This window comes from Mus musculus, chromosome 4 (assembly GCF_000001635.26).
Source record: "Mus musculus strain C57BL/6J chromosome 4, GRCm38.p6 C57BL/6J".
Classification (NCBI taxonomy): domain Eukaryota; kingdom Metazoa; phylum Chordata; class Mammalia; order Rodentia; family Muridae; genus Mus; species Mus musculus.
The window spans coordinates 126286794-126314330 of NC_000070.6; the positions used below are offsets into that span (position 1 = coordinate 126286794).

Below are 27537 nucleotides of genomic sequence, written 5' to 3' on the forward strand. Positions count from 1 at the left end.
GGGCGCGGGGCAGCGGGGCAGCGGGCAGAGCGACGCGGAGTTCTGGCGGTGCGGACCCCGACGACGCCCTGGCCCCGAGCCTGCGCCATCCGGGTCGCCCTCGAGCGCCGGAGCGCCGCCCGGAGGCCGCCCTGCAGGTAAAGGCGGGCAGCATTGCGGGGTTTTGGGCTGGTGGGGGCCCCGAGGGCCGGATGCAGCCAGGTGTCCAGCCCCGACGGGGCGCTGTGCCTCAGGCCCCAGTGCGAGGACAGGACCTGGAGGCGACTAGCGCTGGGGGGTGGCCGGAGGATGAGGGGGTGCTCACCCGTCCCCTGGACGTAACGAAGATAGAGCTCCCTGTTTCCTCCCTTTCCTCCCTCTCCAACACTGGACAGTGGCTCCGGGTATGTTACTTCGCTTCACCTGTAAAAAAACGGGAATAGCAAAATTGCCTTCGAGGTGAGGTTGAGGAGAGAAGGGGAGGTGAAGGGAGCATCAACGTCTACCTTACCTTCTCTCCCCATCTTTCTGCCATTTCTGATTCTCCTGCGACCTCCAAGTTACTTGGTTTTCTGTCTCTACCCCCAAGTTCTTTCTATTTGGAGTAACCTGGCAACATCTACCGACACTGAAGACAGGCTCTGAGGAATGTTTCTGCCAGAGGCTCTGCACCCCCACGCCCATTGAGACTTGTAGGGACTGAGGAGGTTGTGTCTGACCAAAAGTGGCTGGGGTCCCAGGTCCTTGGAATAGCTTTCCGGTGTCTCCCCCACACTGAGCCCAGGAGGCTCTGAGATAGAGAACAGCTATCAGCCAGAAGACCTCTGGAGTTGCACCCAGGAGGGAGGGATCTGAGTTTGCTTGGAGTGTGTGTGTGTGTGTGTGTGTGTGTGTGTGTGTGTGTGTACACTCGCGCATATCTGCTAGAAACACTTTGTCCGGGAGAACAGCCTAGACTCCTCACACAGAAATGCATCTGACCTTTCAGGGTACCCTGCCAGCCCAGAAGTCTTCCTTCACTTGCCTGCCATGGAAGCTGGGGGCGGGGAGGACAGAGATGCTGGAGGGTGTGCAGATAGGGTCTCTCAGTAGGGATAGCGGATCCTCACTGGCCTGAGCAAAGGGATCCACCCCCGCCGGGGAGGAGTGTGTGTGTGTGGGGGGGGGGGGTCACAAAGAGAGCTGGTGGTCTTGGTGGGGAGTCTGGCCTCCCCTTGATCTGATGAATACAGATGGAGACATGGATACACAGAGCCCTCTAAAAAGATAAGTCACATACAGCCGCGCTCCCTCCCACTGAGACTCACATATAATCACACACTGAGGAAAGACTCATTAGACACACAGGACCACACTCTTACCACAAACGCTAAAGCAATGACACGCATGTGCACACGCGGTCTCCAACAGACACACAGCAAGCCCCCATGTGGTCCAGCCAGACATACTTCCACAGGATAGTTGTACACACGCACCGGTTCACACTCTACATGCTCACTGGGGTCTCTCCGGTTTCACTTCGTCTACCCCTGTGCACATGAGCGGTTCCACTTTGGCCCAGAGGAAGGGAAAGAAAGGAGGGAAGGGAATGCGTCTTTTAGCAAGAGGGAGGGAAAAGATACCAAACCCGGCTGTCAGCCCAAGCCCCCAAACCCCACTGCTTCCCCGCTCTGGGCCCCAGCCAGACCAAAGGATGTGAGTCCAACTTCCCTGCCCCGCTGGCCCGAAGCTTACTCCAGATCCTCAGTGACAGGCATGGGCCTCTTTGTAGGGAAGTGGCGGCTCAGAGGAGCAGGTCCTGAGGCTCTTACAGAGTCGGGTGGATGAAACAGAGGCACCAACATCTCTCGTGTGGAGTGCACCTATGGGCTCTGGGTGCCCATTGAGGCACACAAGGAAGGGAGGTACTGTACAAACCAGTTGCAGGCAGGGCTACGAGTATGGCGAGAGGAGGATCTGAGGTAACTCTGTAAGGCTTTCCACGATAAGGAGAGTTTCCTTCCATTGGGTCACACAGTAGGGAGTTGAGGGACCATACTGTTTTGAAGTCAGGGTTCTTAGGTTATTATCTAGAGACCCGGGTGTGAGTTGCCTAGTGGCACAGACTGGGAGTGACTGGCTGTTCCTTGCTAAACATGAAGGGACCCATTCTTCTTCTAGGTAGGGAGATCTTGGCGGAGGCCAGACAGTGTAAGGAGACAGGTAGCTAAGTGAAGTGGTTGCCATGGGGACGAGAGGAGGCATTGATAAAGATGTACCCATCTGGGGGCGGGGGGCAGTGGTGGCGCATGCCTTTAATCCCAGCACTTGGGAGGCAGAGGCAGGTGGATCCCTGTGAGTTCAAGGCTGGTTTGGTCTACAGAGCAAGTTCCAGGACAGCCAGGGCTACACAGAGAAACCCTGTCTCAAAAAGCCAAGAAAAGAAAAGGAAAAAGGAAAGGAAAGGAAAGGAAAGGAAAGGAAAGGAAAGGAAAGGAAAGGAAAGGAAAGGAAAGGAAAGGAAAGGAAAGGAAAGGAAGGATATACTCATCTATTATGGGATCAGTAGAGGCCAGGCTGTGAGGACAGGCACTGCAGCACTGTGTCCTGTCCTCACAGGACGCATGAGATTGGCTTCCTAAACTATAATGATTGGGAACTGGAGCTGGGTATAGCCATGAGTTGGGGGTTGTCTCTAAAAGGCACTGAGTGTGGACAGAAGCCAGGGGACATCTAAAAGGCCAGAAAGTGCACACACACACACACACACACACACACACACACACGCACTCACGCACACGCACACACGCACACGTGCCCAAGGGAAGCCACGCTCTCTGAGAGAGAATTTTAGATCTCTCTGTTCTCTGATCATCTCCAGAGTAGGAAAGGTATAGACAGCAGATCTCTAGTGAAGAGATACGCAGGTTCAAGAGTTGGCACTGGCACTGCCTGTCTCTGTGCCTCAGTTTCCCTATTGTCAAACTCCCCTTCTGGGACTAATTTTTTTTTAACCTGCGGGAAAGTGAGGGAGCGGTGGTCCCAGGTACCTTTGTCATACAAGTAACTCCTAGAACTTTCTGAACAGTATGGCCGCCACCTCTGCCACCTCCCTGCTTGGATCATGAAGCATAGACGTACTGACCTCGTATCATGCAGATTCTTCAGGAGCTTTGACTGAGAGATTAAGCATTCCCACGAGGATGGACGGGTGTGTCTGTTCTTAGAGAGTAGAAAGCCCTGGGGGAGGGGGGACAGGGGCATCAGGGAGCTGGTGAATACCTTACAGGGAGAGCCAGGCCAGCATTGCTGGCCATCTAGGGATGGGATTAGAGCCTTAGGAGAGATCATTTGGGGTCACATAGCAACCAGAGGCAGAAGTGAGAGACAGCAGCGGCCTGGGCTCAGGCCCTTCTCCACAGACATGCCCTTCTCTCACAGGCTTATCAGGAACCTGGGGTGGAGGGAACCTCATCAAAACTATCTTAAGCTCTCTCATTTTTTCCCCTTTATTTTAAAAAGATTTTATCTATTGTATGGATTTTTGCCTGCATGTGTGTCTGTGCACCACGTGCATGCGATCAATGCTCTTGGGAGCCAGAAGTGGATATTAGATCCCGTGAAACTTGAGTCACAGTCAGTAGCTACCGTGGGGTCCTGGGAATTGAACTCAGGTCCTCTGAAAGAGCAGCTAGTCCTTTTAACCATTGAGCTGTCTCTCCAGCCCAGGCACCCTGTAATTTCAATTCCTCTTTCTGTCTCATTGAGAGAGTGTCACAGAGATGCGGATTCATTGTTTGTTAGGCCCCCTGTTGACATATTTCTAATCCTGTAGAGATAGTACCAGGCAGGGATTGATGGCTCACCCAACAGAGCTGGGTAGGTCAGTAGTCAGCGTACTTGCTGAGCACAGGGCTGGACCGCCCAGCCAGGTCCGTGATGGCACCCACCTCTGGTTCCTTCTCCCTGGCCTGATTCTCTTCACTTTGGGAAAGGAGTGGACAAGGTTAGCATCTTCAGCATGCAACACATCTCTGTAACACATTTTTTTTTTCCCCAGAGAGAAAACAATGAGTATCTGCAGGTCAGGCCCATGGAGAGAGTTTGGCACGGAGAGGGCTGGGCTGCTGTTTTTTAGTAACTGAGACCTCTCAGTGATGCCTGGCAGGGACACCTAATAGTAAGAGACACTAGCTTCTTCAAACAAAGGCTCTGAGCTTAGGGTCTTGGCCTCACCTGTCATCTCTGTGAGACTTCAGTGGCCATGCTTCTGAGATGGGTCAGTGATGCTGGCCTGGCTCACCCTGGAAACTGAGGGGTGGGAAGCCATTTCTCCTCTGCAAGCTCCCAGAAGCCCACTCTCTTCTTCCCCTCACCCCGCGTCTCCCTATGTGGCTAGGGCTGGCCTGGAACTCTCTGTGTAGCCTAGGCTGACCATAAATTCACCATCCTCCTGCCCTAGCCTCTTGAGAGATAGAATTTCAGGCGTGAGCCACCACGCCTGGCTGAGGCCAACTTTTTGGCACCCACCCCTTCCAGCATCCCAGTCCTTAAGACCAGGAAATTCTCCCTTCTGTCTAGCCTCCTTCTCTCCCACTGTGCTGGCCGCTGCAAAGCCTGCGTGGGCCCTCCAGGCCACACTCCTGACGGGCGACCACGAGCTTATTAGTTCGTGGCAAACATTCTTTTCATAGTTCCTGGAGCTCGGCAAATCCGATGCTTAGCCGGGAATGCAGAGCCCCCCCCCCCCTCCTGCAGCGGCGGCAGGGACTGGGGAGGGGGTGGAAACCCTGGGGGTTAGCCAAAGTGGGGATGAATTGAGGGGATGTGGCAGACATCCCCCCTCCAGGAACACAACCTCAGCTCGGGAACAGGGTGGAGGGTTGTCTTCAGCAGCTTTGGACTTAGCCAGCTCGGCTCCAAGTTCTGGGACCATCCTCTACCTTCCTGCTGATCAACTTGGGCAAGTGACCCATCTGTGCCTCAGTTTCTCATCTGTAAAGTGGGGTTTAGAATAGCTCACGTGTCTGCTGGGAGGTGTCATGGTGTTCAAATAAGTTCCTGCGTAACAATTTACACTAAGTCTACTGTGCAACAAAACAGCATGTCTGCTCCTCACACAAGTTCTAGGAAGCCGAGACTGTTTCCGTATCACTGATGAAGGAGTCAAGGTGCTGGCTGGTGAGGTAAGAATACATTCAAGGGGGCTGGCGAGATGGCTCAGCAGGTGAGAGCACTGACTATTTTTCCGAAGGTCCTGAGTTCAAATCCCAGCAACCACATGGTGGCTAACAACCACTCATAATGAGATCTGATGCCCTCTTCTGGTGCGTCTGAAGACAGCGACAGTGTACTTATGTATAATAAAAAAAAAATTAAAAAAGAATATATTCAAGGTAAAGGTGTGTACTCTCAAGGCTGATGACCTGATTTCATCACACAAGCCCCTCACGGTGGGAGGGGAGAACCAACTCCCCAAAGCTGTCCCCTGACCTCCACTCTAGCCTAAAGACATCAGGCACCTACAACCCTTTTCCCTTGATAAATAAATGAATTAAAAAAAAAAAAGGGTGTGTAATATAGTCGGGTATGGTGACCCAGGAGGATTGTATTGCTCTCGACGTACCTAGGGCTTCATAGCAAGACCATAACAAACAGGTAGTCAAAAAGGTCAGCTTCCCACTGCCTGGTTTGTCAGGCAGGAAGATTGGGAGTTCAAGGTCATCCTTGGCTACAACTGAGTTGGAAGTCAATGGGGTTAAGGAGACCCTATCTCAAACTAAACAGAACAAAACCACATGTTTTGCTCTTGAGTGGTTCCTGAACCCATGATTTTTAGAAAACAAGTAAGACTCTTGGGTCTGGAGAGATGGCTCGGTGGTTAGGGTTACTTGTTGCTCTTGCAGAGGACCTAGATTCTTTTTTTTTTTTTAAGATTTTATTTTATGTATATGAATACACTGTAGCCATCTTCAGACACACCAGAAGAGGACATCAAATTCCATTACGGATGGTTGTGAGCTGTCATGTAGTTGCTGGGATTTGAACTCAGGACCTCTGGAAGAGCAGTCAATTCTCTTAACCGCTGAGCCATCTCTCCAGCCTGAAGACCTAGATTTTGTTCCCAGCACCAACATGGCTGCTCACACCAACCTATAACTCAGTTCCAGGCCCAAACTCCCTCTTGTGGCTTCTGTGGGCACCAGACATGCAGGTGGTATGCACACATACCTCCAGGCAAAACATTCATACAGAAATAATAAATAAATCTAGAACAAAAATGTTTAGATTGGGATTGTAGCCTCGACCTGCCCACAGTGGGGCTAGCAATGGACCCCTCTCCAGCAGCCGTCACCTTGCAAGGAGCTGTTTTCTTCCCAGGGCCCTTGGGAATCCTCAGGACCTTGTGTTTGGAATGCTGTGGTGAGAGCTGGGCCTGACACCAGGCTAGCCCACTTAGGGACTTGGCAGCTCTCAGAAGCTTCTTGGTAGGGATAAAGATTGTCCCTCCCCATATCTGGTGTGGAATTTAGCTGTGCAGAGGAGAGATATCACCAGAGGAGGGAGGAGAGAATTAGGGCATTGAGAACAGAACCACATTGAAGAAAGCTCAGGCAGTGCCCTAGTGTGACCATCCACCCCGCTCCCTACATTGTAGAATCTCTGGAGGGTCTCCTGAGACCCTGAGTAGAGGCTGTCCACTCTGTGCCCAGTGTTGCCTGTCTATAGCTGTGCTATCTGGGTTGAGGTGGAGGCTTGGGTAGGGTAGAGTGGATTTGGCAAACAGAATCCTAATCTGTAGGAAGCCTAGGTATAGGGGCTGTGGCCACTTAAGGGCTGGCCAGACCTGCCTTCTTCAAGGTAGCCCTTGGAGAGTGGACAGGACTCTTCTGGGCCTCCGTGCTCCTCAAGGAAACTGGACCTCGCAGGGCCAGGGGAGGTGGCGAAGGTATGCTGAGGGTGGGTGTTAAGGGGAGGTGAAATGGCTTCGTGAGTCAAGGGGCTTTTCCCCAAGCCTGGGGACCTGAGTTTGAGCTCAAGACGCAGATGGTGTAAGGAGAGAAACGACTCTTGAAAGTTATGTCTGATCACCAAGTGTGGTGGCCCACATCTTTCATCCCAGCACTCAGGCGGCACAGGCAGGGGGATCTCTGAGTTTGAGGCCTGCCTGGTCTACAGAGTGGGTTTCAGGACAGCCAGGGCTATGCTACACAGAGAAACCCTGTCTTTTTTTTTTTTTTTTTTTTTTTTTTTGGTTTTTTGAGACATGGTTTCTCTGTATAGCCCTGGCTGTCCTGGAACTCACTTTGTAGACCAGGCTGGCCTCGAACTCAGAAATCTGCCTGCCTCTGCCTCCCGAGTGCTGGGATTAAAGGTGTGTGCCACCACGCCCGGCTCTTGTCTTTTTTAAAAAAGAAAAGGAATGAAAATTATTTTTGACCTGCACACTCATGAGCTGAGGCATGCACAGCGCCCCCCCCCCCCCAATAATAAAAAATGTTTTGAAAGTTATGTCTGGGACATGGCCAGTGCTGCTCAGTACATAGTATGGATTTAAGGTTTAGTATTTGTTTCATTGTGCGCGCTAGGTATTCTTGGGATTTAGCCACTGTTATAGATAAGCATGTGCAGTCAGCTTTGGGCTGGACCCAGGTCTCCGACCCGATACTCAAAGCCTTCCTCAGCTGAGCCCAGGCTGCCCTCTCAGGCAAAGCCACCTGTTCAAAGCCTGGGCCAGCAAAATGGTTCAGCAGGTACAAATGGTCGCAGTACAAGCTCAGTGGCCTGAGTTTGACTCCCAGAACCCAGGGTGGAAGGAGATTATCAATCCCTCCAAGTTGCCCTTTGACCTCAAGCACACATGTGTTCATGGGCAAAGATTTAAAGCGAGGAGGTCGTTGGCTCAGTGGTTAAGACAACTTGACCTTGAACTATACATATGTAGGCCCCGTCGCTGAAGATGACCTTGGGTTTCTGATCCTCTGGCTTTTACCGTTTAAGAACTGGGATTGCAGATATGTGCTACCACACTGAACTTAAGTGGTGTGTGCAGTGTCGGGGACTGAGTTCAGCGCTTTTGAGTTAGGCAGACACTAACAACCAAACTGTACCCTCAGCACTAGTGTGTGTGTGTGTGTGTGTGTGTGTGTGTGTGTGTACGTGCATGTGTGATACTGGGGACTGAACCCACCTGCCAACTGAGTACTATCCTATATCCCTGGATTTTTTTGTTTGTTTGTTTAAATCCCTTTGTCCCTTGTATATGTTCAGGATTTTGCCACACACCATACCTTCAGTTCTCCCGGCCTGGATGGCCAGTCCTCACCTCCAAACAGCTCAATTCATGTTGATAGCCAAGACTCAGATTCAGCTTGGATCCAATACCCCACCCCCACCCGCAGTGGGCAGGAGCTGGTGGGCAGGAGGCTGGTATGGAGAGGTACAGACTGCCCATCTGCACCCCAGCAGCCAGGCCAGGAGCTCAGAAAGTGCTCTCTGCTGGGGTTCTGGTGTTTACTGTAGCCAGGGTGTCGAGGGCTCAGCCAGGTGGAGAGACGGCCAGGAGCCTCAGACTTTGGCATCAGACTGTTTGTGCAGCCGCAGAGAAGGCCAGGCTGTCAGAGTTTCCATGGGATGGGGCAGAGGCAAGCAAGCAGCTGGGGGAGAGAGTGACGAAGCCTCCTTCTTCCTGCCAGGTGGGCTGGCTGGGTGTCCCCTCGTTATCCACTCAGAAGTCATGTCTAGGTCTGGACAATGGCCTCCGACTCCTCTATCTACCTAGACAAGGGGTTTTACAAGAATTTTGAGACAAGGTCTCATGTAGCCCCTCCGCTGGCCTTGAACTCACATTGTGGATGAAGATGACCTAATTCTACTGTTTGTGCCTTTCGAGTGCTGGGCTGACAGGCACCATGTATCAGGCACCACCTCAGACTTATGCAGTATTGGGGATGGAACCAAGTGCCTTGTGGGTGTTAGGCGAGCACTCTCCCATCCATCTTCCATACTGAGCCCTGAACTAGGGCTATTGACAGAACATGGCACCGTGTTCAGTTGAGGCACAAGGGAGCTGGGAGCTCCGCCATCCAAAGTTCTGGCTCCTCCCACCTCCCCACTCCACTGCCTTAAATGGCTCCCTTTGATTTCTAGTGAAGGCAAGTGTGACTTCCAAAGCTTGTCTCCTTGATGCTATACTCTCAGGTCCTGCTGGTCTCCCACTCTAAAGACTTGTAGACCCTCCCAAGAAGTTTCCTACAGCCTGAAATTCCTTTACTCCCCCCATCTGCCGCTCAGATTACTATTCATCTTTCAGAAATCAGCTTGAATGTCCCTTTGTCTTCTACAACAGCCCAGGGATCTTACTTAGCCAATTGTGTGTGTTGGGCATGAAGGGATTTTTTTTTTTTTTTTTTTTTTTTTTGAGACTGGTGTTACTATGTATGTAGATCAGGCTGGCCTCGAACTCACAGAGCACTGAGATGAAAGGGCCAATCCTTTTAATGGTGATGGCTTTTTGACTGATGCTCCCAGCTCCTACAGGGCAGGGGTGGAAACATCGGTATGGACATCCCTAGATGACCGCTTCCCCATCTTATGGGCCACCTCCAGCCAGTCCTAATGGAGGGCCAGAACAGGGCACACAGAAGGGGTCTCCGCAGTGCCCCAACCCAGAACTGTCACTAAGTGCATAGAATGAAAGAAGAGAGGTTGAGTGTGGCACTGCCTGGCAGTAGGGGTCCCGGGCAGAGGAGGAGGTCTACTGGGCTCCTGGTCAGGTGGTGACTAGCTGGGGGTGGCTGGTTTCCCGCGATTACTCCAGGAATCCTCTCACTGCTCCTGTCCTTTATTTCCCCCAGGCTCTGCCTGTCCTGGGACGTTCGTGGCCCCGCCCACCTAAAAAAGGTAAGCACTAGGGGCTGGGTTTTCTGATACTCAAGGCTTGTTCGTCGCCCTGTAAACTCACTGGCTCCTGAGGCAGTAGCAGCCCCTCCCTCGCAGGCGCAGGGTGCTCTTGTCGCCGGCTTTTCCTGCAGGTGACCTCAGCTCCTAGTGCTGTAAAACCCCGGCCCAAGTCGGAAGCAGCTTTTTCTCATTTGTGAACTATCTCGCCTCGCTCCCTGGCGCGGCCTCGTTTGCTTGGCCCCGCCTGAGTGCAGTGGCCTGGCCGCACTCCCGCCGGCTCCCTCCCTGCCCAACCCGGCCTCTCCCGTTGCCGCTGCCGCCACCACGCAGGGAAGCCGCGAGGCCCAGGAATCTTGGCCGGCTGGAGCGACAGCGGCCGAGGGTGGCGCTCCGGAAAAGGCTGCAAATGGGAACCAGAAGGCGAGGAGAGGAGCTGGATGGAGACTGAGGAGGTCCGGACTGCCAGGCTGAGGCTGGGTGGCTGGGTCTGGAGACCCTCCAGTCTGTTTTGGTCAGAGGCTCTCCAGAGCTCTGCTGGAAGCTAGCTCGGAGTGGCACCCGCTGAGGCCATAGCCCCCGATGGAAGCAGCCAGCTTTCTTGGCCACCTGCCTGAAGGCGCCGTGGCTGTGGGTCATCTGTCTCAACCTGGACAATTCTTACCTCCCTGGCTGGAGGTTTGGTGGCAAGGAGATGCTTCTCCTGGGGCTGGCAGGTGTCTAGACTCAAGTGGGCAGAGGCCAGGGGCCTGGCATTAAATGTAGTCACCTGTAAGGAGGAAGGGCATTTGGGCTAGCTTTCTAGCATTTGGGAGGCCCGAGGAGTCAGGAAGAGCATCAGAGGCCAGTCCCTGATCAGACTCCCTAGGGTTGGGCCCCAGGTAGAGGGTGGCCTGGACAAAGCCTGCCCTGGAGCCCCAGCTGCAGGCTTTCTTGAGTACTTGTTGAATGATATGAAAGAGAGGGCTGAGGTGGGGTATGAGAGGAGGAGGCTGGGAGGGCTGCTTGGAGGAAGAGGCACTCCGGAGGGGCTTGGGAGGGGCTTTGAATGTGAAGTTTGATTGGAAGAGAAAGGGAGAATGGGGGTTGGAGGCAGAGAGGGCCCTGTAGGCAACTATGGGAAGGTGGGTATGAAGTCAAGGGCACCCAGGGCTGTGGAGGGCTTGTCTGATCCCAAGGTGGATAAACCAGCTTTACCCACAGGGCCAGGCTTTCATCTGTAGATAGATCCTGTCTCCTAGTGCCACTAGATGGCTCCTCCCTTCGGAGACTGCAGAGCCGGTCCCCTTCCAGGTGAGACATGTGCTCTGCCCATAGTTTGCATCATTTCTGCCAACATATGACCCTGATGTCTCCCTCAAATCTTCTTCTAGGGTTGTCCCTAAGCTGCAGTCCCCTGTGCACTAGGTGTGGGACACTGGGGCCCTTGAGTGGAACTGTAGCCTGGTAGGACAGACACCATGAGCAGAGGTGTACTCTTGAGCTCACAGCCACCAGGGTGATGAGTTCCCAGGGAGCGCCGAAGCTTTAGGACAGCCCTTACCCACACATTTAAATTAGGGTGGCTGAGCCAGAAAGATCCAGTAGACCCCTACCCCCAGTTTCTAGCCAAACCTCATCCCGGGAGTCAGACCCCCCCCCCCCACACACACACACAAAAGTATGGCCTGTCCATACTGGCCTTGCAGAAGGACAGAGCTGTCACTCACTCAGGGAACAGACACCTTAGCTTGTCACAAGGGCATGGGAGAGGGTTGAGAGAGTCACTTGCATAGGCAGTGGAGATGGTGACAGAGACACACAGGGCTGAGTGGAAGGAGAGAAAGATGCTGAGATGTGAGTGACGAAGACATGGAAGAGGACTTAGATGGTTCTCAGGGCCCCTCCCCAGCCCTTAGACAAGGAGTATGTTCCCACGGTGGGACCTCAGTGACAGTTCACACTGCGATGGACCTTCTCTCTGCAGCCTCCTCCAGAAGCCACACGAAAGGCAGAACAACAGAGATGTAGCCTGGGAGTGCCAGGGAGCCATTAGAGAATCCAGAGCCAGCAAGCATCATGGGCAGAGCTGTGGTAACAGGCTGTCCACAGTCAGGACTCATCAGCGTAGCCTTGAAGCCTGGCAAGATGCAAGTGTTGGGCCTACACCAGCCACATCCGTCCTGACAACCTGGTATAGGCTGTGGTTTGAGAAGTGTTGTTGAAGTCCCTATAGAAAAGGTGGGGGATGGAGAGATGGCTCAGCAGTTAAGAGCCCCCACTGCTCTTCCAGAGACAATGAGTTCAATTCCCAGCAACCACATGGTGGTTCACAACCATCTGTAGTGGGATCAGATGCCCTCTTCTGGACAGCTACAGAACTCATATACATAAAATAAATAAAGAAATCTTAAAAAAAAAAACAGAAAAGAAAAGAAAATGTGGAGGATGGCAGACAGGTTAAAAGTGGAGGTGAAGTGACAGGTTTCTGTGGCTGTCCTGTGGGCTTTAGCACATACATGCACACACACACACACACACACACACACACACACACACACTTTTTGGAAACAGGGTCTCATGTAGGTCAGCCTAGTCTTTTGAACTCACTATGTAGTCAAGGATGACCTTGAACTTCAGAATCTCCTGTGTCCACTTCCCCAGTGCTGGAATTATAGGCGTTTGCCACCACACACCCAGGGTTTTGTGCATGCCAGACAAACCCACAGACAGCTGAGCTCCATCCCCTGAGCCCTTGGCAAGGTCATTTATTAAACCTTTGTGGGGTGGCTGGATTGTGCCAGCCTCTGGGCTGGTCTTTTTTGTTTGTTTGTTTGTTTTGGTTTTGGTTTTTCGAGACAGGGTTTCTCTGTGTAGCCCTGACTGTCCTGAAACTCACTCTGTAGACCAGGCTGGCCTTGAACTCAGAAATCTGCCTGCCTCTGCCTCCCGAGTGCTGGGACTAAAGGCGTGCGCCACCACTGCCTGGCTGGGCTGGTCTGGTCTTGTTTGTTTGCTTTGCTTTTCAAGACAGAGTTTCTCTGTGTAGCCTTAGCTGTCCTGGAACTCACTCTGTAGACCAGGCTGCCCTAGAACTCAGAGATCTGCCTGCCTCTGCCTCCCAAGCACTGGGATTAAAGTTGTGTTCGACCACCACCGCCCCGGCTGTGCTGTATTTTGGAGTATAAGGTCTCTATCCCAGCCGAGGCTGTGGGGAAGGGGTAGAAGTCAGGGAGGGATAGAGGAGACTGGACTCCATAGGGCTGAATCTGTGGCTTGAAGAAAATGGGATGTTATGTGTAGTTGTGACTATGTATAGGGTAGTCTCTTCTAACCCTGCCAAGGCATTGTAGGGGTGTAGAGTCTGTATTACCATATAAGGAAGAAAGGGCCAGCGATGATGTTCAGATTTTTATCCTGGGTACCTGGGTTGCAGGGGGGAAAGGAAGTTGGGAGGAAATGACAGGCGTATGGGAAGGCGTGGCATATGTGCAGGGGTGGGGGTGGGGTACAGGAGTAGATACTGGAAACTGTGTCAGTACTCGGTGATGGAACAGGATCTGGGGACACAGGGAGACCTGGAACTACATGGACAGTCTGGAGACCATGAGCCTGAGCCAGTGTGGGGGAAGCCTGGCTCTGCAGGCGGGGGAGGAAGAGGGTGAAGAGACCCAGCCTGGGGTCAGGCAGGGATATGCCTGGACTGTGGACGCGTGGGGCAAGAGGCTGGCAGCCGCATAGGAGGCGCCCATAGCGAGACCCCTGGGGCAAAGTCTGGCTTTCACCACCTTTCTTTTGAGGACTCAGGAACAGGGAAGAGCTTGTGGTGGAGGCTGAAGGCCCCGGCTGCTGGGCTGCGGCTGGGTCATGTCCTCTGTTTACCCCTAGATCCTTAGCTCAGTTGTCATCAGCAGTCCCTACAGAGAAACCTGGCCAGTGTTCTCTCTCCCACTAACCAGGGAAAGATCTAGAAGGGCAGAAAAAAGAACATTCAGACTTCATTCCTCAAGACCTTACACTTTGGATGGGGGCAAGACACCACTTTGTATCCGGAAGGTATGTGGCTGGACTGAAGGAAGGAGTTCCAGGCCATGAAGGACAGGCCGAGGCAGCACATCTGGAGGGTCTGGGGACTCCCATGATCTCAGCTGATCTTTTTGCCAAGGACACTGGAGGTTCAGAAAGGTTAAGTCGCTTGCCCACTAGTATCCCCCTGCCTAAGTAGCTGTGCTGGGAGACCAAGCTTGAGGAGGGTTAGGAACTGCACTCACCTGACAGGTGAGGGAAGACAGAGCCAGGAGACACCAGAGAGAGGGGAAGAGGCTGGGGAATGGGGACCAGGCACCGGCCAGGGGCTCTGCAGAATGTCTGCACCACAGGAAGCGGCTCACAGCATACCTGTGGTTTGGCGGACCGGCCGCCGCGCCTCCCCGCCGCTGCTCGCGGAGCCGCCGTCTGGGGTGCTGGGGCCTGGATTCTGCTCGGGTCGGGTTCCACCCGTTCCCACCCCGAGGCGGGGTCACAGCAGCCTCACCCTGCGCCCTGTCTCCGGGCCCCTCGGCACCAGGGACCAGACGCCTCGGTCAGGGGTGGGGTGATGGAGCGGGAACACACCTGGGACGGGACCCTGGGGAGGGGTCAGGGAGAGGCGGGGTCGGCCAGCGCCTCCTCCCACCTGGGTCTGGACGCCCTGGGGCGCCCGCTCCCAGCCAGTCTCCTCTGCATCTGGGAGGAGGCCAGGCTGCCCCAAAACGCTGACTTGGACGAAATGGAGTTTTACGGCGATTTGTTGAAAAGGGGGGAAATCCCCGTTAAGGACTTGCAGCTGTCCAAACACCGCGTCTGCCCCGCCGCCGCCCGGGCGCAATCCCCTGAATCAGCGTCTCCTGAACGCGTCCCACCTCCGCTGAGGCTCCGCGCCTCTGCCATCCCTGACCTCGATCAGTCCACACCTCTGGACAGGTCACCAGAGACCGTGATGGCTTGCCTAAGCCACACAGCCAGTCGTGGGCAGAGCTGGCCGGAGCCTTAGGATTCTCCTCCTGATCTTTTGACACATACGCACACCCCAGCTTGGCCAACCATCCCTGCTGGCAGATGAATTGTTCCCTTTGCTCCACATTTGCTCCGAGACTAGTCGGTCGGTGCAGAGACACTCTTCAAGTAGTCACCGGGGAAATGCTGGAGCGAGTTGTTGCTGTGTTCTTGATGATTGATGGATTGAGGTAGTCTGGTCTCAAACTTGCCAGGCAATCAAGGATGACCTAGACATTTCTGTGCTTTTCCTGCCTCTGCCTCCCTCCCCCGCCCCGAGGCTACAGATGTGTGCCACCGTATGCATCGTGCGCGCGTCCTTTAAGTCTGACTGTGAATCGAGTTGGTCACTCATTGTGGAGCCTCGCCGTGTGCGGACAGGGAGAGCAGGAGTACTAAACCAGGACCTAAGAGCCAATCCTGGCTCCACAGACCGAGGCTGTGTGAGGCAGCCAATGGCTGGGCGTCTCCAGTATGCCAGAGCAAGTGAGAGTTATCCAGGTGGAGACATACCAAGGCGGCAGAGGCCTCAGAGGCCACAGAGTCCCCGGACCTGGCACGCCGGCCCACACAGTGCCACCTCTAGGTCATTGGCTCTTTTTCCATCCCTGAACAGGCTCAGCCTCGGCTCCCCAGCCCTGTGCCCAGGTTGGCTGAAAGAAAGACTTTTTTCCCTGCCATTCTCTGCTTCGCTGCCTGGCTTGACTCCTGCAATGTTCCAAGCTCTCATGGCAGGAAATCCTAGCGGTTACAGTTTTGGTTTGTCACAGGTCTCTGTCCTAGCCCTGTCATTGCTGTACCCCAAGCTTTTGCAAGCATCACCGTGCTTCTCTGAGCCTGTCTCCTCAGCTGCAGAAAGGCCCTGACAGCACCTTCCTCATGGAAAAGGCCACAAAATGAGCAAAAACTTCTAGGCCAGCCGGGCAGTGGTGGCTCGTGCCTTTAATCCCAGCACTTGGGAGGCAGAGGCAGGCAGATTTCTGAGTTTGAGGCCAGCCTGGTCTACAGAGTGAGTTCCAGGACAGCCAGGGCTACATAAAAACCTGCCTCGAAAAGAAAAAAAAATGTCTAAGCCATGCCGGACACAGCATTTATGGGTTATATCTTTCTTCACTCTCCAAACACACACCTAGCATCAGACCTGGTCCCTGACTTCATGGAGGGAGTCTCTCTCCCTCTGCCTCTTCTGCTCTCCCTCCCTTCTCTCCCCCTTCCCTCCCCTCCCTTCCCCCTCTTTCCCCCTACCCCCCCCCCACACACACCAGTGTTTGGTAGAAGACATTGGAATGAACATGCTAGGAGCTATGGGGGAGGAGGGAGGAAGTCCCTTCCTGTAAGACCCCATACCAAGCAGAACTCAAGGTTGCATTAGCCCTGGGTGCTGGCCCTGCTCCTGGCTAGCACTGGGCTGTCTTCTTTGGTAGCATGCCTGCTTCGGTGCCTTCCTGGTTCTATTCTCCATTAGCACTAACCATGTATAAGAAACAGGTTGGGCCTTTCCAGAGCCAGGTCTGTCCCAGGTCTCCTTGTGATGGTGTCATAACCTTTAGGCTCTGGCCTTTAAAGTAAGCCAGGAGCCATCTTGGCTTCCTCTGATACCTGCTGTGCACTGGGTCCTCTTCACCTGCTCCCCAAATCCTGCCTACCCACCAGACGGCACACTCTGACTCTAGACAGTTCTGTACAGCCTGCCCAGAGTGTTCCAGCTCAGACAGCCAACTCAAGAGGGCCCTGCCCTGTCTGCTCAGGAGAGGTGAAGAGGTAGTGGCAGGGACTGGGCTCCCCTGCCCAGGTTTAAATTCTGCTTGTAAGCTGGGCAGTGGTGGCACATGCCTATAATTCTAGCACTTGGGAAGCAGAGGCAGGCAGATTTCTGAGTTCAAGGCCAGCCTGGTCTACAGAGTGAGTTCCAGGACAGCTAGGGCTACACAGAGAAACCCTGTCTCAAACAGACAAACAAACAAACAAACAAACAACAACAAACAAACAAACAAACATTCTGCCTGTAGCATTGTTAGTGAGGACTTAAGACCCATTTCCTCTTTTCTAGACCACAGTACATCCCCATAGGCTTTAGTGAAGGTTATATGTGAACTGTCAGGATAATAGCGCCAGATCTGGGTAGGCGGTGGTGGCGCACACCTGTAATCCCAGCACTCAGGAGGGAAAGGCAGATGAATCTCTGAGTTTCAGGCCAACCTGGTCTACAGAATGAGTTCCAGGACAGCCAGAGCAACACAGAGAAACTGTTTTGAAACAAAACAAAACAAACAAAACACATAGGTCTAGAGGGATGGTTCAGCGGTTAAGAGCATTGGCTGCTCTTCCAGAGGTTCTGAGTTCAAATCCCAGCAACCACATGGTGGCTCACAACCATCTGTAATAGGATCTGGTGCCCTCTTCTGGCGTGCACATGTACATGCAGACACAAAACCACAAGAGAATAGAGCCAGCCCCTGTGCATTGTAGGTTCGCTGAGTCTTGGCATCAAGTCACAGTCATTAAGACAGGTGGCCTGTGCTGGGGAAGGTTCCTAATGAGGCCTCGGCTTCTGAGCAAGACTTTTATAGTCTAAGTAAGCATCACTCCCTCTCTCTACCTCTTCCCTTTCTCGTTTTTCCTCTCCCTCTTCCCTCTGCTAAGGATGGAACCCAGGGCTTCACACATACTAGGGAACCCCCTAACCCTGAGCTGTACCCTACCTAACCTTAAGATCCTCTTTCCACATCTATAGCTCAAGGGTGACCTTTACATGAAGTCACTGGGCTCCGTGAGAAGATCGGCTTGAGTCTGACACACACAGGGACCCTGTCAGGTCAAGGCTCAGGGAGAGTAGGGGTCCTTTGAGGTCACAGAGCTGGTAAGGAGTGGAGCTGAGATTTGAAACTGGGAGCTGGGTGTGGCTCCATGGACCTTCCCTGCAGCCTCTGCTGAGAGGGATGAGAGGGAAGAGAGCTGCAGCCTAGCCCCAGCACAGGAGGTTTTGCTTCCTCAGGCTCTGTGGAGCCTAGGGTAGGGATGAGAGGAAAACGCTTCTTCCCTGGATCTGATCAGTGAGTTCCAGGACAGCCAGGGCCACAAAGACATCTTGTTTCAAAAAAAGCAAAAGAACAAAACCAAAATAACCAAACCAACCAAACAAACAAACAAAAAAATGAAACCAACTCCCCCCCCAAAAAAAACCCCTCAAACCTCTCCCCTTAAAAAAATGACAGCCTCTTGATATGTAATTCATGTACCCATTTAAATGTACAGAACACAGAACAGGGTTGGATCTGTGGCGCAGTTGGTAGAAATGCTGCTTAGAATGTTAGAAATCCTGGATTTAATCGCTAGTACTGACTAAACTAAACTAGGCTCCATGGCTCACACCTGTAGTCCTAGCACTCAGGAGGTGGAGCTGGGAGGGTCAGAAGTTCAAGGCCATGCTCAGCTAGGTAGTGAGTTTAATGCCAGCTCGGGAACCTGAGACGCTGTTTCAAAAACAGTGTACAGTGGAGTTTTTAATTTTAATTTAAGACAGTCTCACTAAATAGTCCTTACTGACCTGAAACTCACTATGTAAACCAGGTTGGCCTTGAACTCACAGAAATCAGCCTGTTTATGACTCCTGAGTGCTACGATTAAAGATGCGTGCCACCCTGCCAAGTTTAAGTTTTAATTTAATTTAATTTAATTTTTTATACATGGGTGTTTTTCTTACATGCATACTCATATTAGCACTGCCTGATACTAGCAGTGGCCAGAAGAGGGGGTTGGATCCCCTAGAACCAGAGTTACAAGTATTTTCCAGCCAATGTGTGCCCTGAGTGGGCAGAGTCAAGCTTGTGTCCTCTGGAAGAGCAGCTCGTGCTGACCACTGAGCCATCCTGCTAGCCCTAGACCTTAGCTGTGATTGCAGCCTGTGACACCAAACCCAGCTCACAATCAGTTTTCAAACATTTCATCACCCCTATGCAGAAGGCTGTATCTGTGAGACTCACTTCCCATTTTCCCTTCCTTCAGCCCTCAACAACCCCTGATCTACTTTCTGTCTCTATGGACTGCCTAGTCTAAGCATTTAAAAGAAATGGATCCAAGCTGGGACTTAACCCAGTTGGTAGAACTGCATGTGAAGCCCTGGGTTTGATCCTGAGCCCACACACTGGATGTCACCCTACATGTCAGTACTCTGATGCTTGTTAAAATTCAACATAGTTACTGAACAGAAAATATGTGCCACTTTCTTTTTAATTTGTGTATATTTGTGTGTGTGTGTTTGTGTATGAGCACACATGCAGAGGCCAGAGGAGGTTGTCAGACATATAGCCATGGCTGACTTTAATTTTTTGTTTGTTTGTTTGTTTTTTGAGACAGGGTTACTCTGTGTAGCCCTACCTGTCCTGGAACTCCCTGTATAGCTCAAGGTTGGCCCCAAACTCACAAAGATCCTCCTGCCTCTGCTTCTCCAGTGCTGGGATTAAAGATGTGCACCACCTTGCTTGGCCTGGCCACTTTTTAAAAATTTTAAACATTTAAAAACAATTAAAAAATTTTTTTCATGTGTTTGTGCACCATGTGTGTGCAGCGCCCACAGTGGCCAGAAGAGGGCATCAGATCCCCTGGAACTAGAGTTTAGACGGTGTGAGCCTCAGTGTAGGTGCGGGGAATGAACCTTGGTCCTGTGGACGATCAGCCCGTGCTCCTAACTGCTGACTCGTCTCTCCAGCCCCTGCAGTCACCTTATTTATCTTCTATTCCAAGAGAGTATCTTTGGGAAGAGTGTGCTTATATATTCTTTCCTGTTGCTGTTTCTGCTGGTGGCTGTTTTGTGACACAATGACTTTTCTTAAGGAAGATTACTCTTGGAAAAGATCACTTCTTTTTTTTTTTTAAAGATTTATTTATTTATTGTATGTAAGTACACTGTAGCTGTCTTCAGACACACCAGAAGAGGGAGTCAGATCTCATTTCGGATGGTTGTGAGCCACCATGTGGTTGCTGGGATTTGAACTCAGGACCTTTGGAAGAGCAGTCGGGTTAGCACCCCCTAAAACTGAGTTTGGTGGGTCACACCTATCATCCCAATACCAGGCAGGTGGGGGCAGGGGGCAGGAGTTCTCAGTCATCCTCTGCTGTCTACCAAGTTGACACTATCTTGGATTACATGAGAACTTGTCAAGAGGAAGAGGAGGAGGAGGAGGAAGAGGAGGAGGAGCAGCCAAGTGTGGCTGTCATGCACCTGTAACTGGAGCAGGAAGAATCAGGAAGATCTAAGCAAGCTTGAGGCCAACCTAGTCTATGTGATTCTGGGCCAAATAGAACTACACAGCAAGACCCTGTCTCAAAAACAAAACAAAAAGGGAGGGCAGGTTTCAGATTACCCGCAGCCAGGGGAGATGGAGATGAGGTCGGTGGGGGTGGGGAGCAGACCTAGCTGGAAGGGCTTGAGCCAAGTGCTAGGCTTGGTCCTGAGCCTGGGCAAGGGAGCTAAGGAAGGAGGGGAGCAAGCTGGGAGAGATGTGGATGTGGAGCCCATGAATTGAGACCTTTTCCTGAAGGCATCAGACAGCTGTTTTGATTGGGAAAATGAAAAGAATTTGTGAAACGAGCTGGAGAGATGGCTCAGAGGTTAAGAACACTGGATGCTCTTCCAGAGGTCCTGGTTCAATTCCCAGCACCCACATCTGTCTGTAACTCCAGGTCCAGGAGATCTGACACCTTCACACAGACATACATGCAGGTAAAACCCCATGGTGGGACATAACCATCTATACTGAGAGATCTGGCGCTCTCTTCTGGCATGCAGGCATATATGTAGGCAGAACGCTGTAAAAATAATAAGTAAATATTAAAAAAAAAAAAAAAGAAAGAGCCAGGCATGGTGGCACACGCCTTTAATCCCGGCAGTCGGGAGGCAGAGGCAGGCGGATTTCTGAGTTCAAGGCTGAATCTGTAGACCAGCTTGGTCTACAGAGTGAGTTCCAGGACAGCCAGGGCTACACAGAGAAACCCTGTCTCGAAAGAAACCAAACCAAAGCAAACTTACCAAACCAAACCAAACCAAAAAAAAAACCAAAAAACAAAAACAAACAACAACAACAACAAAAAAACAAGAAAGAAAGAAAGAAAGAAAGAAAGAAAGAAAGAAAGAAAGAAAGAAAGAAAGAAAGAAGGAGGGAGGGAGGGAGGGAGGGGGAGGGAGGGAGGAAGGAAGGAAGGAAGGAAGGAAGGAAGGAAGGAAGAATTTGTGAAGCTGGGCAGTGGTGGTGCACACCTTTAATCCTATCACTCATATCTGAGTCTGAGGCCAGCCTGGTCTACATACTAATTTCCATGACAGCCAGGGCTCTACACAGAGAAACAAGTAAACAGAAAACCACTTTCTGTCACCTACATGGGGTTACAGAGGGTTGTGAGCTGACACGTGGGTGTTTGGATTGGAACCCGGGTTATCTGGAAGAGCAGTGCTCTAAATACTCAGCCATCTATCTCCCCAGCCTCTATGCCCAGCTATGCCCAGTTTTTTTTTAAATTTATTTTATGTTCATTGGTGTTTTGCCGGCCTGTGTATCTGTGCGAAGGTGTCAGATCCCCTGGATCTGGAGTTACAGACAGATATGAGACAGATTTGGTTGCTGGGAATTGAACCAGGGTCCTCTGGAAGAGAAGCCAAGAGAGCTCTTAACCTCTAAGCCAAACCCGGTTTTAAAAAGCATTTTTTGGAGCTGGGCAGTGGTGGTGCATACTGTTAATCCCAGCACTTAGGAGGCAGAGGCAGGCAGATTTCTGAGTTCGAGGTCAGCCTGGTCTACAGAGTGAGTACCAGGACAGCCAGAGCTACACAGAGCAACCCTGTCTCGAAAAAGCCAAAAAGAAAAAGAAAAACATTTTTGGACGCACCAAGTGGCTCAGCAGGTAAGGGCACTTGCTGGGAAGCCTTATGACTTGAGTTTGATCCCCGGGATCTACATGGCAGAAGGAAAGAACCGACTCATGCAAGTTGTCTGATGACTGCAACATTCATATGTGCCCCTCTCTCAAACACATAAGTAAAATGTAATTTAAAAGACACTTAAAAAAAAAAAAAGTAGTGCATTGTGTGGAGAGCGTGCATACTGTTCTAGCATCCCAGTTAGGTTTGCCTTCATCTGGGGCTGCTATGGATAATGTAATGTCATGGACATTTGCATACAAGATTTGTGTAGACATATTACCCTGTTCTATTTGCCCACACTCCCTCTCTGATGAGTATAGTATTCAAGCTGGCAGAACCCAGCCCTTGTTCTCTGAGCTCAGCTAAGAGCTGTGGGTAGCTGGGACTTGAAGGGCTGTGTAGCTGTCAGAAGGCATTGTGGAGGACAGGGACTTGAAGGATAAATAGAAGATAACTGAGGCTCAGAATCACGAGGCTACTGGGGCCTGGGTGCTGTCCTGTAAGGAGTTCTGGGTGACAGTAAAGGTTACAGGGAGAGGAAAGGAAGGAGGGGCTCAAGATAAGGCATTGGCTTCTGCAAGTATGGAGTCCAGATGGACATCAGCGTGATGGGGAATTGCAAGGAACCAAGACAAGTCCCAGACCTGCCTCCCCTATATCATCTGGGTGCTGGGGTTGGCAGTGACCCCAATACGCCCGTGTGGAGATGAGAATTTACATCTCTGAAGAGCCCCGGTGGTAGGTGGTAATTGGCAGGAAGCTGGCCTGCACATAGGTGGCAGGGCCCTCATCTTGAAAAGGTTTGCTTTGGCAAGGTGTGCGCTGGGGTCGAGGTGCTTCTCAGAAGGGTTCTGTCTGGTCGCTGATCCTCGTCTGGGGGAGACTGGTCAGGTCTGGAAGAGGTTTAGCAGACAATACATACAGACCAGTGACTTTGAGATTTGCTTTTGAATAACAACGATCTGAGCCCGTGGTCCTGGTGGCTGGTTTGGTGACAGCCTTTCTTCTTCTCCCTGCAGCCCATCCACAGACGCCATGCAGGGGGCTCTGATGCCCCTGCCTTCGCTGCTGCTGTTGCTGTTGGGGTGTGGGCCAAGAGTGTCCTCTGGCGGCGGAGCTGGGGGTGCAGCGGGCTATGCCCCGGTAAAGTATGTGCAGCCCATGCAGAAAGGACCCGTGGGACCGCCTTTCCGAGAGGGCAAAGGCCAGTACTTGGGTGAGAGCCTCCCCTACTCTACCGTATCTAAGACCGCTCCTCCCTTACCTAAATCCCTCCAGACACTCCAGACCACAGCTCCTCAGGGTGCAACTGAGATCTTCCCATCTTCATTTAGTCTTACTTCGACTGGTCCAGGGATTCTCAGCTTTACAGGGCCTGAAACTGGCTGTGATTGGCTGGTGCAGGTGGTCTTTATAAGGGGGTGGGGCCGGGCAGGAAGATAGATAGGTAATGAAGCAGCTTGACTGGTCTGTAATGCGGGTTATTGGCGCCGCCTGGTGGTGGGATGGCCATCAGGTCTTGCAGCCATAAATATTCTAAGTTCATTGGGCAAGGCCTGGCTGGGAAGTTGGGTACAGGGAGTTCTGGATGAGGACTCCTGCAATGTTCCCAGGATAGCAACGGGACAGGGACAGCTCTAGACGCCCTCCAATATGGGGGGACAGCTCTGGGAGTGTTCTCTGTGAGCAGATTCTCTGTTCCTCCACAGTACTCTGCACATTGCCATGGGGGATTGGATAGATGAGGTACCCAGCTTCCATTGTCCAGGTCTCTGACTGTCCCCTTCTCTCTCTTTCAGAAATGCCTCTACCGATGCTGCCAATGGACTTGAAAGGAGAGCCAGGTCCCCCTGGGAAGCCGGGACCTCGGGGTCCCCCTGGGCCTCCTGGCTTCCCAGGAAAACCAGGCACTGGAAAACCTGGGGTTCATGGACAGCCAGGCCCTGCTGGCCCCCCTGGCTTCTCCCGAATGGGCAAAGCTGGTCCCCCAGGGCTCCCAGGCAAGGTTGGACCACCAGGGCAGCCAGGGCTACGGGGGGAGCCAGGGATACGAGGGGACCAGGGCCTCCGGGGGCCCCCAGGACCCCCTGGCCTTCCTGGTCCCTCAGGTATTACTGTCCCTGGAAAACCAGGTGCCCAGGGGGCTCCAGGGCCTCCAGGATTTAGGGGGGAGCCAGGACCCCAGGGAGAGCCTGGGCCCCGAGGAGATAGGGGCCTCAAAGGGGATAATGGAGTGGGCCAACCAGGGCTGCCTGGAGCCCCTGGACAGGCAGGTGCCCCTGGGCCCCCTGGGCTGCCCGGTCCAGCTGGCTTGGGCAAACCAGGTTTGGATGGGATACCAGGAGCCCCAGGAGACAAAGGTGATTCTGGCCCCCCTGGGGTTCCAGGTTCTAGGGGAGAGCCAGGAGCTGTGGGTCCAAAAGGCCCTCCTGGGGTAGATGGTGTGGGGATACCAGGGGCAGCAGGGGTGCCAGGGCCACAGGGTCCAGTAGGGGCTAAAGGAGAGCCAGGGCTCCGGGGCCCCCCTGGCCTGATAGGCCCTGTTGGCTATGGGATGCCAGGAAAACCAGGACCTAAGGGAGACAGGGGCCCAGTTGGGGCCCCAGGGCTCTTAGGAGACAGAGGTGAGCCAGGAGAGGATGGGAAGCCAGGGGAGCAGGGTCCACAGGGACTTGGGGGTCCACCTGGCCTTCCTGGGTCTGCAGGGCTTCCTGGTAGACGTGGGCCCCCTGGGTCAAAGGGAGAGGTAGGACCTGGAGGTCCCCCAGGAGTGCCTGGCATTCGAGGAGACCAAGGGCCTAATGGCCTGGCTGGGAAGCCTGGGCTCCCTGGTGAGAGGGGACTTCCTGGGGCCCATGGACCCCCTGGACCGACTGGGCCTAAGGGTGAGCCAGGTTTTACAGGTCGCCCTGGAGGGCCAGGGGTGGCAGGAGCCCTAGGACAGAAAGGTGACTTGGGGCTTCCTGGGCAGCCTGGCTTGAGGGGTCCCTCTGGAATCCCAGGGCTCCAGGGCCCAGCTGGCCCTATTGGGCCTCAGGGTCTGCCAGGCCTGAAGGGTGAACCGGGCCTTCCAGGGCCTCCTGGAGAGGGAAAAGTAGGGGAGCCTGGCTCTGCTGGTCCCACAGGGCCCCCTGGAGTCCCTGGCTCCCCAGGACTCACAGGTCCTCCTGGGCCCCCTGGGCCTCCTGGGCCTCCTGGTGCCCCCGGAGCCCTGGATGAGACTGGTATCGCAGGCTTGCATCTGCCCAATGGTGGCGTGGAGGGAGCTGTACTGGGCAAAGGAGGCAAGCCACAGTTTGGGCTCGGTGAGCTGTCAGCCCACGCCACTCCAGCCTTTACTGCAGTGCTCACTTCCCCCTTCCCTGCCTCAGGCATGCCGGTTAGGTTTGACCGGACTCTCTACAATGGCCACAGCGGCTACAACCCAGCCACTGGCATCTTCACCTGCCCCGTGGGAGGGGTCTACTACTTTGCATACCATGTGCATGTCAAGGGCACCAATGTGTGGGTAGCCCTGTACAAGAACAATGTGCCGGCCACCTACACGTACGACGAATACAAGAAGGGCTACCTGGACCAGGCTTCGGGAGGGGCTGTGCTCCAGCTGCGGCCCAATGACCAGGTGTGGGTGCAGATGCCCTCAGATCAGGCCAATGGTCTCTACTCCACCGAGTACATCCATTCGTCCTTCTCAGGATTCTTGCTCTGTCCCACATAACCCGTGGGGGGGCCCCTGCTGCCCTGGCCTCCTCCTCTTTAGCGATAGAGAGACCTTTCCAGTTACAGAGATTTCCATCGGAAGGAAAGAACCAAAAAGCTGAACAGGGGCAGCGGCGGCCTTCTTCTTGCCCCGAGAAGACTGACCTGCTTTCTGTAGGCTGAAGTTGTTTCTGGAAGAGGGTGGCCTAGTTTCCTTTCCCCCAGGTGTACTGTGGGGGTTGTCCCTCTGTTCTGGACCTGCCTGGTCTGCAGGCAGCACCCCAGAGTACTCAGCCTGGGCCCCCTCATGAGTCCTGGAAGCTGCTGGGAGAGATGGTTTTCCTGTTGGCCTTCGATGGCATGGAATGAGCCCAGGGCTTCCTGTGTTCGCTGGGTCTCTTCCAGCTCCCCGGGAGCCTCCAGCATCTGATACGACATTAGGTTCTCTGAGGTTTTTGTTTCCTGTTGGGAGAAAGGAAGAAGGGAATGGGGACCATAGAGGCAGTCCATATGGATAGATGCCTGGAGTGATGTTGTGAGCTCAGACCAGTCCTGGTGGGGACAGTTGTATGGCCTCTGGAAGACTCCTGAAGCAGTCATCTGTGGAGATCCGTGAGAGGACATGGATCAGGGGCAAGCTGGTCACTCTTCCGTTTCCCTGGCTGTCTCCATTGGCTCTGGTTCTTCAGTATGAGGGTGGACACATGGGCTGAGATGGGACTCTGTGTAGTGTCTATACAGATTGCAGAGCCAACCAGGACTGATGATCAAGCAAACACGATGCCCCTCCCTCTTTCTTCTCACCTGCTGGGGGTTTGGGGTAATTCATGATCAGACTGTTAGGGGAGGCTTGGCAACCCCAAACTAAGTGTCTTCAAGGCAGAGAGCCTCTCGCTAGGCCCTCTGAACACAGGCACACAAGCTTATGGGTGAAGACGTCTGTTTCTCCTTAATAAGAACCATGCTGTGGGTATTTAGTGTCTACTAGAGGGGCTCATCTGTGGGCACTTCCTCCCTCTCCACCCTCCGCTTCCAATTTCCTGTTTTAAGCAGTGGAGGGCCCAGGAGGCTAAGGCTCTGAAAGAAAGGATGCCAGCAGGCCCCACTGGAATGAGCCGGCTCTAGAGGCTCCTACCCGCCTCCCTAATCAGGATGCTCCTGCAGGAAACAGGCGGGCTTGCTTCCCAGCTGGGCTCAATGCTGGGGGTAGGGATGGTGGACATTCTTGCATATGTAGGGATGGCTGCCTTCTCTGGTTCATGACTTTCCTCAGCCCTCACCTAGTCAGCCCACTTCCCTGACCAAGTGGGAATCTGGGACATCGAATAGGCAACCCAGCTTGGGCTCCAATTTGGGCACAGTCAGCTGCCCGAGTGACACACTGAGGATGAGGGCCTAGTCTCCTTCCCGCAGCCTGCAACTGCAAGGCAGCCTAGTGGACTGCTCACTTCAGTTTCCAAAGGGGGAATCTGCCTGAGACAGCAAGGAAAAAAGTCCTGCCTGGGACTCTGAGTCCTTTTTTTTTTCTGCCACACCTAAGAGGACCAGCTAGAGACTAGTATCCCTGTGGGGCCTTTTCAGTCTCCTCCTTCCCCAGGTCAAAGCCACTAATCCAATGGGTTCTGGCGGTAAGAGATTAGTCAACTCCCAGAGGGAGCCCTGAAGGCTGGTTCAGGGCAGAGCTGCCAGACCCCACCCCAAAGCCTTTAGAGAAGGATTCTGAAACGTCTGTGGATTGGAGCTGTAGATGTCACTGACCAGCGTTGACAAACAATGTCAGGCTTTAACTATGACAACTCCACTTACCTTGTGCATTTTTGTATTTTGGTTCTTCTTCTTCTTTTTTTTTTTTTTTTTAAAGATTAAGCTTTTCCACTTGATATTTCATTTCTAACCTGGTACAGGAAGTTCCTCTCTACTTACCACATATCACATATCAGGTTCAGGAAAAATGCACCGGGAATCAGAGAAAATGGGATTTCTTTTCAATTGAAAAGACAACGACAGTGCTGTTATTGACCACCCCCAATAAAACCTGTTGTAGAAACACA

At 53.0% G+C, this 27537-nt stretch overlaps 1 protein-coding gene across 2 annotated transcripts; it reads left to right on the forward strand.

Annotated features, from left to right (window-relative positions):
• Col8a2 (collagen, type VIII, alpha 2) lies at positions 1-27537 on the forward strand. 2 transcript variants are annotated; one of them, NM_199473.2, is made up of 4 exons: positions 1-137; positions 9816-9861; positions 22807-23003; positions 23587-27537. In NM_199473.2, exons 3-4 carry the CDS (start codon positions 22823-22825, stop codon positions 25503-25505), a joined length of 2100 nt encoding a protein of 699 aa, NP_955767.1. In that variant the 5' UTR covers positions 1-137; positions 9816-9861; positions 22807-22822; the 3' UTR covers positions 25506-27537. The 2 variants fall into 2 exon arrangements, with proteins under 2 accessions (NP_955767.1, XP_017175755.1); XM_017320266.2 differs by lacking the exons at positions 1-137; positions 9816-9861 and adding an exon at positions 13079-13893.

Coding starts and splice junctions, on each gene's coding strand:
- Col8a2 (XM_017320266.2), top strand. CDS start 13,862: ATGGGGGCAAGACACCACTTTGTATCCGGAAG. Junction 13,894..22,806: donor CACCACTTTGTATCCGGAAG/GTATGTGGCTGG, acceptor TTCTCCCTGCAG/CCCATCCACAGACGCCATGC. Junction 23,004..23,586: donor GGGCAAAGGCCAGTACTTGG/GTGAGAGCCTCC, acceptor TCTCTCTTTCAG/AAATGCCTCTACCGATGCTG.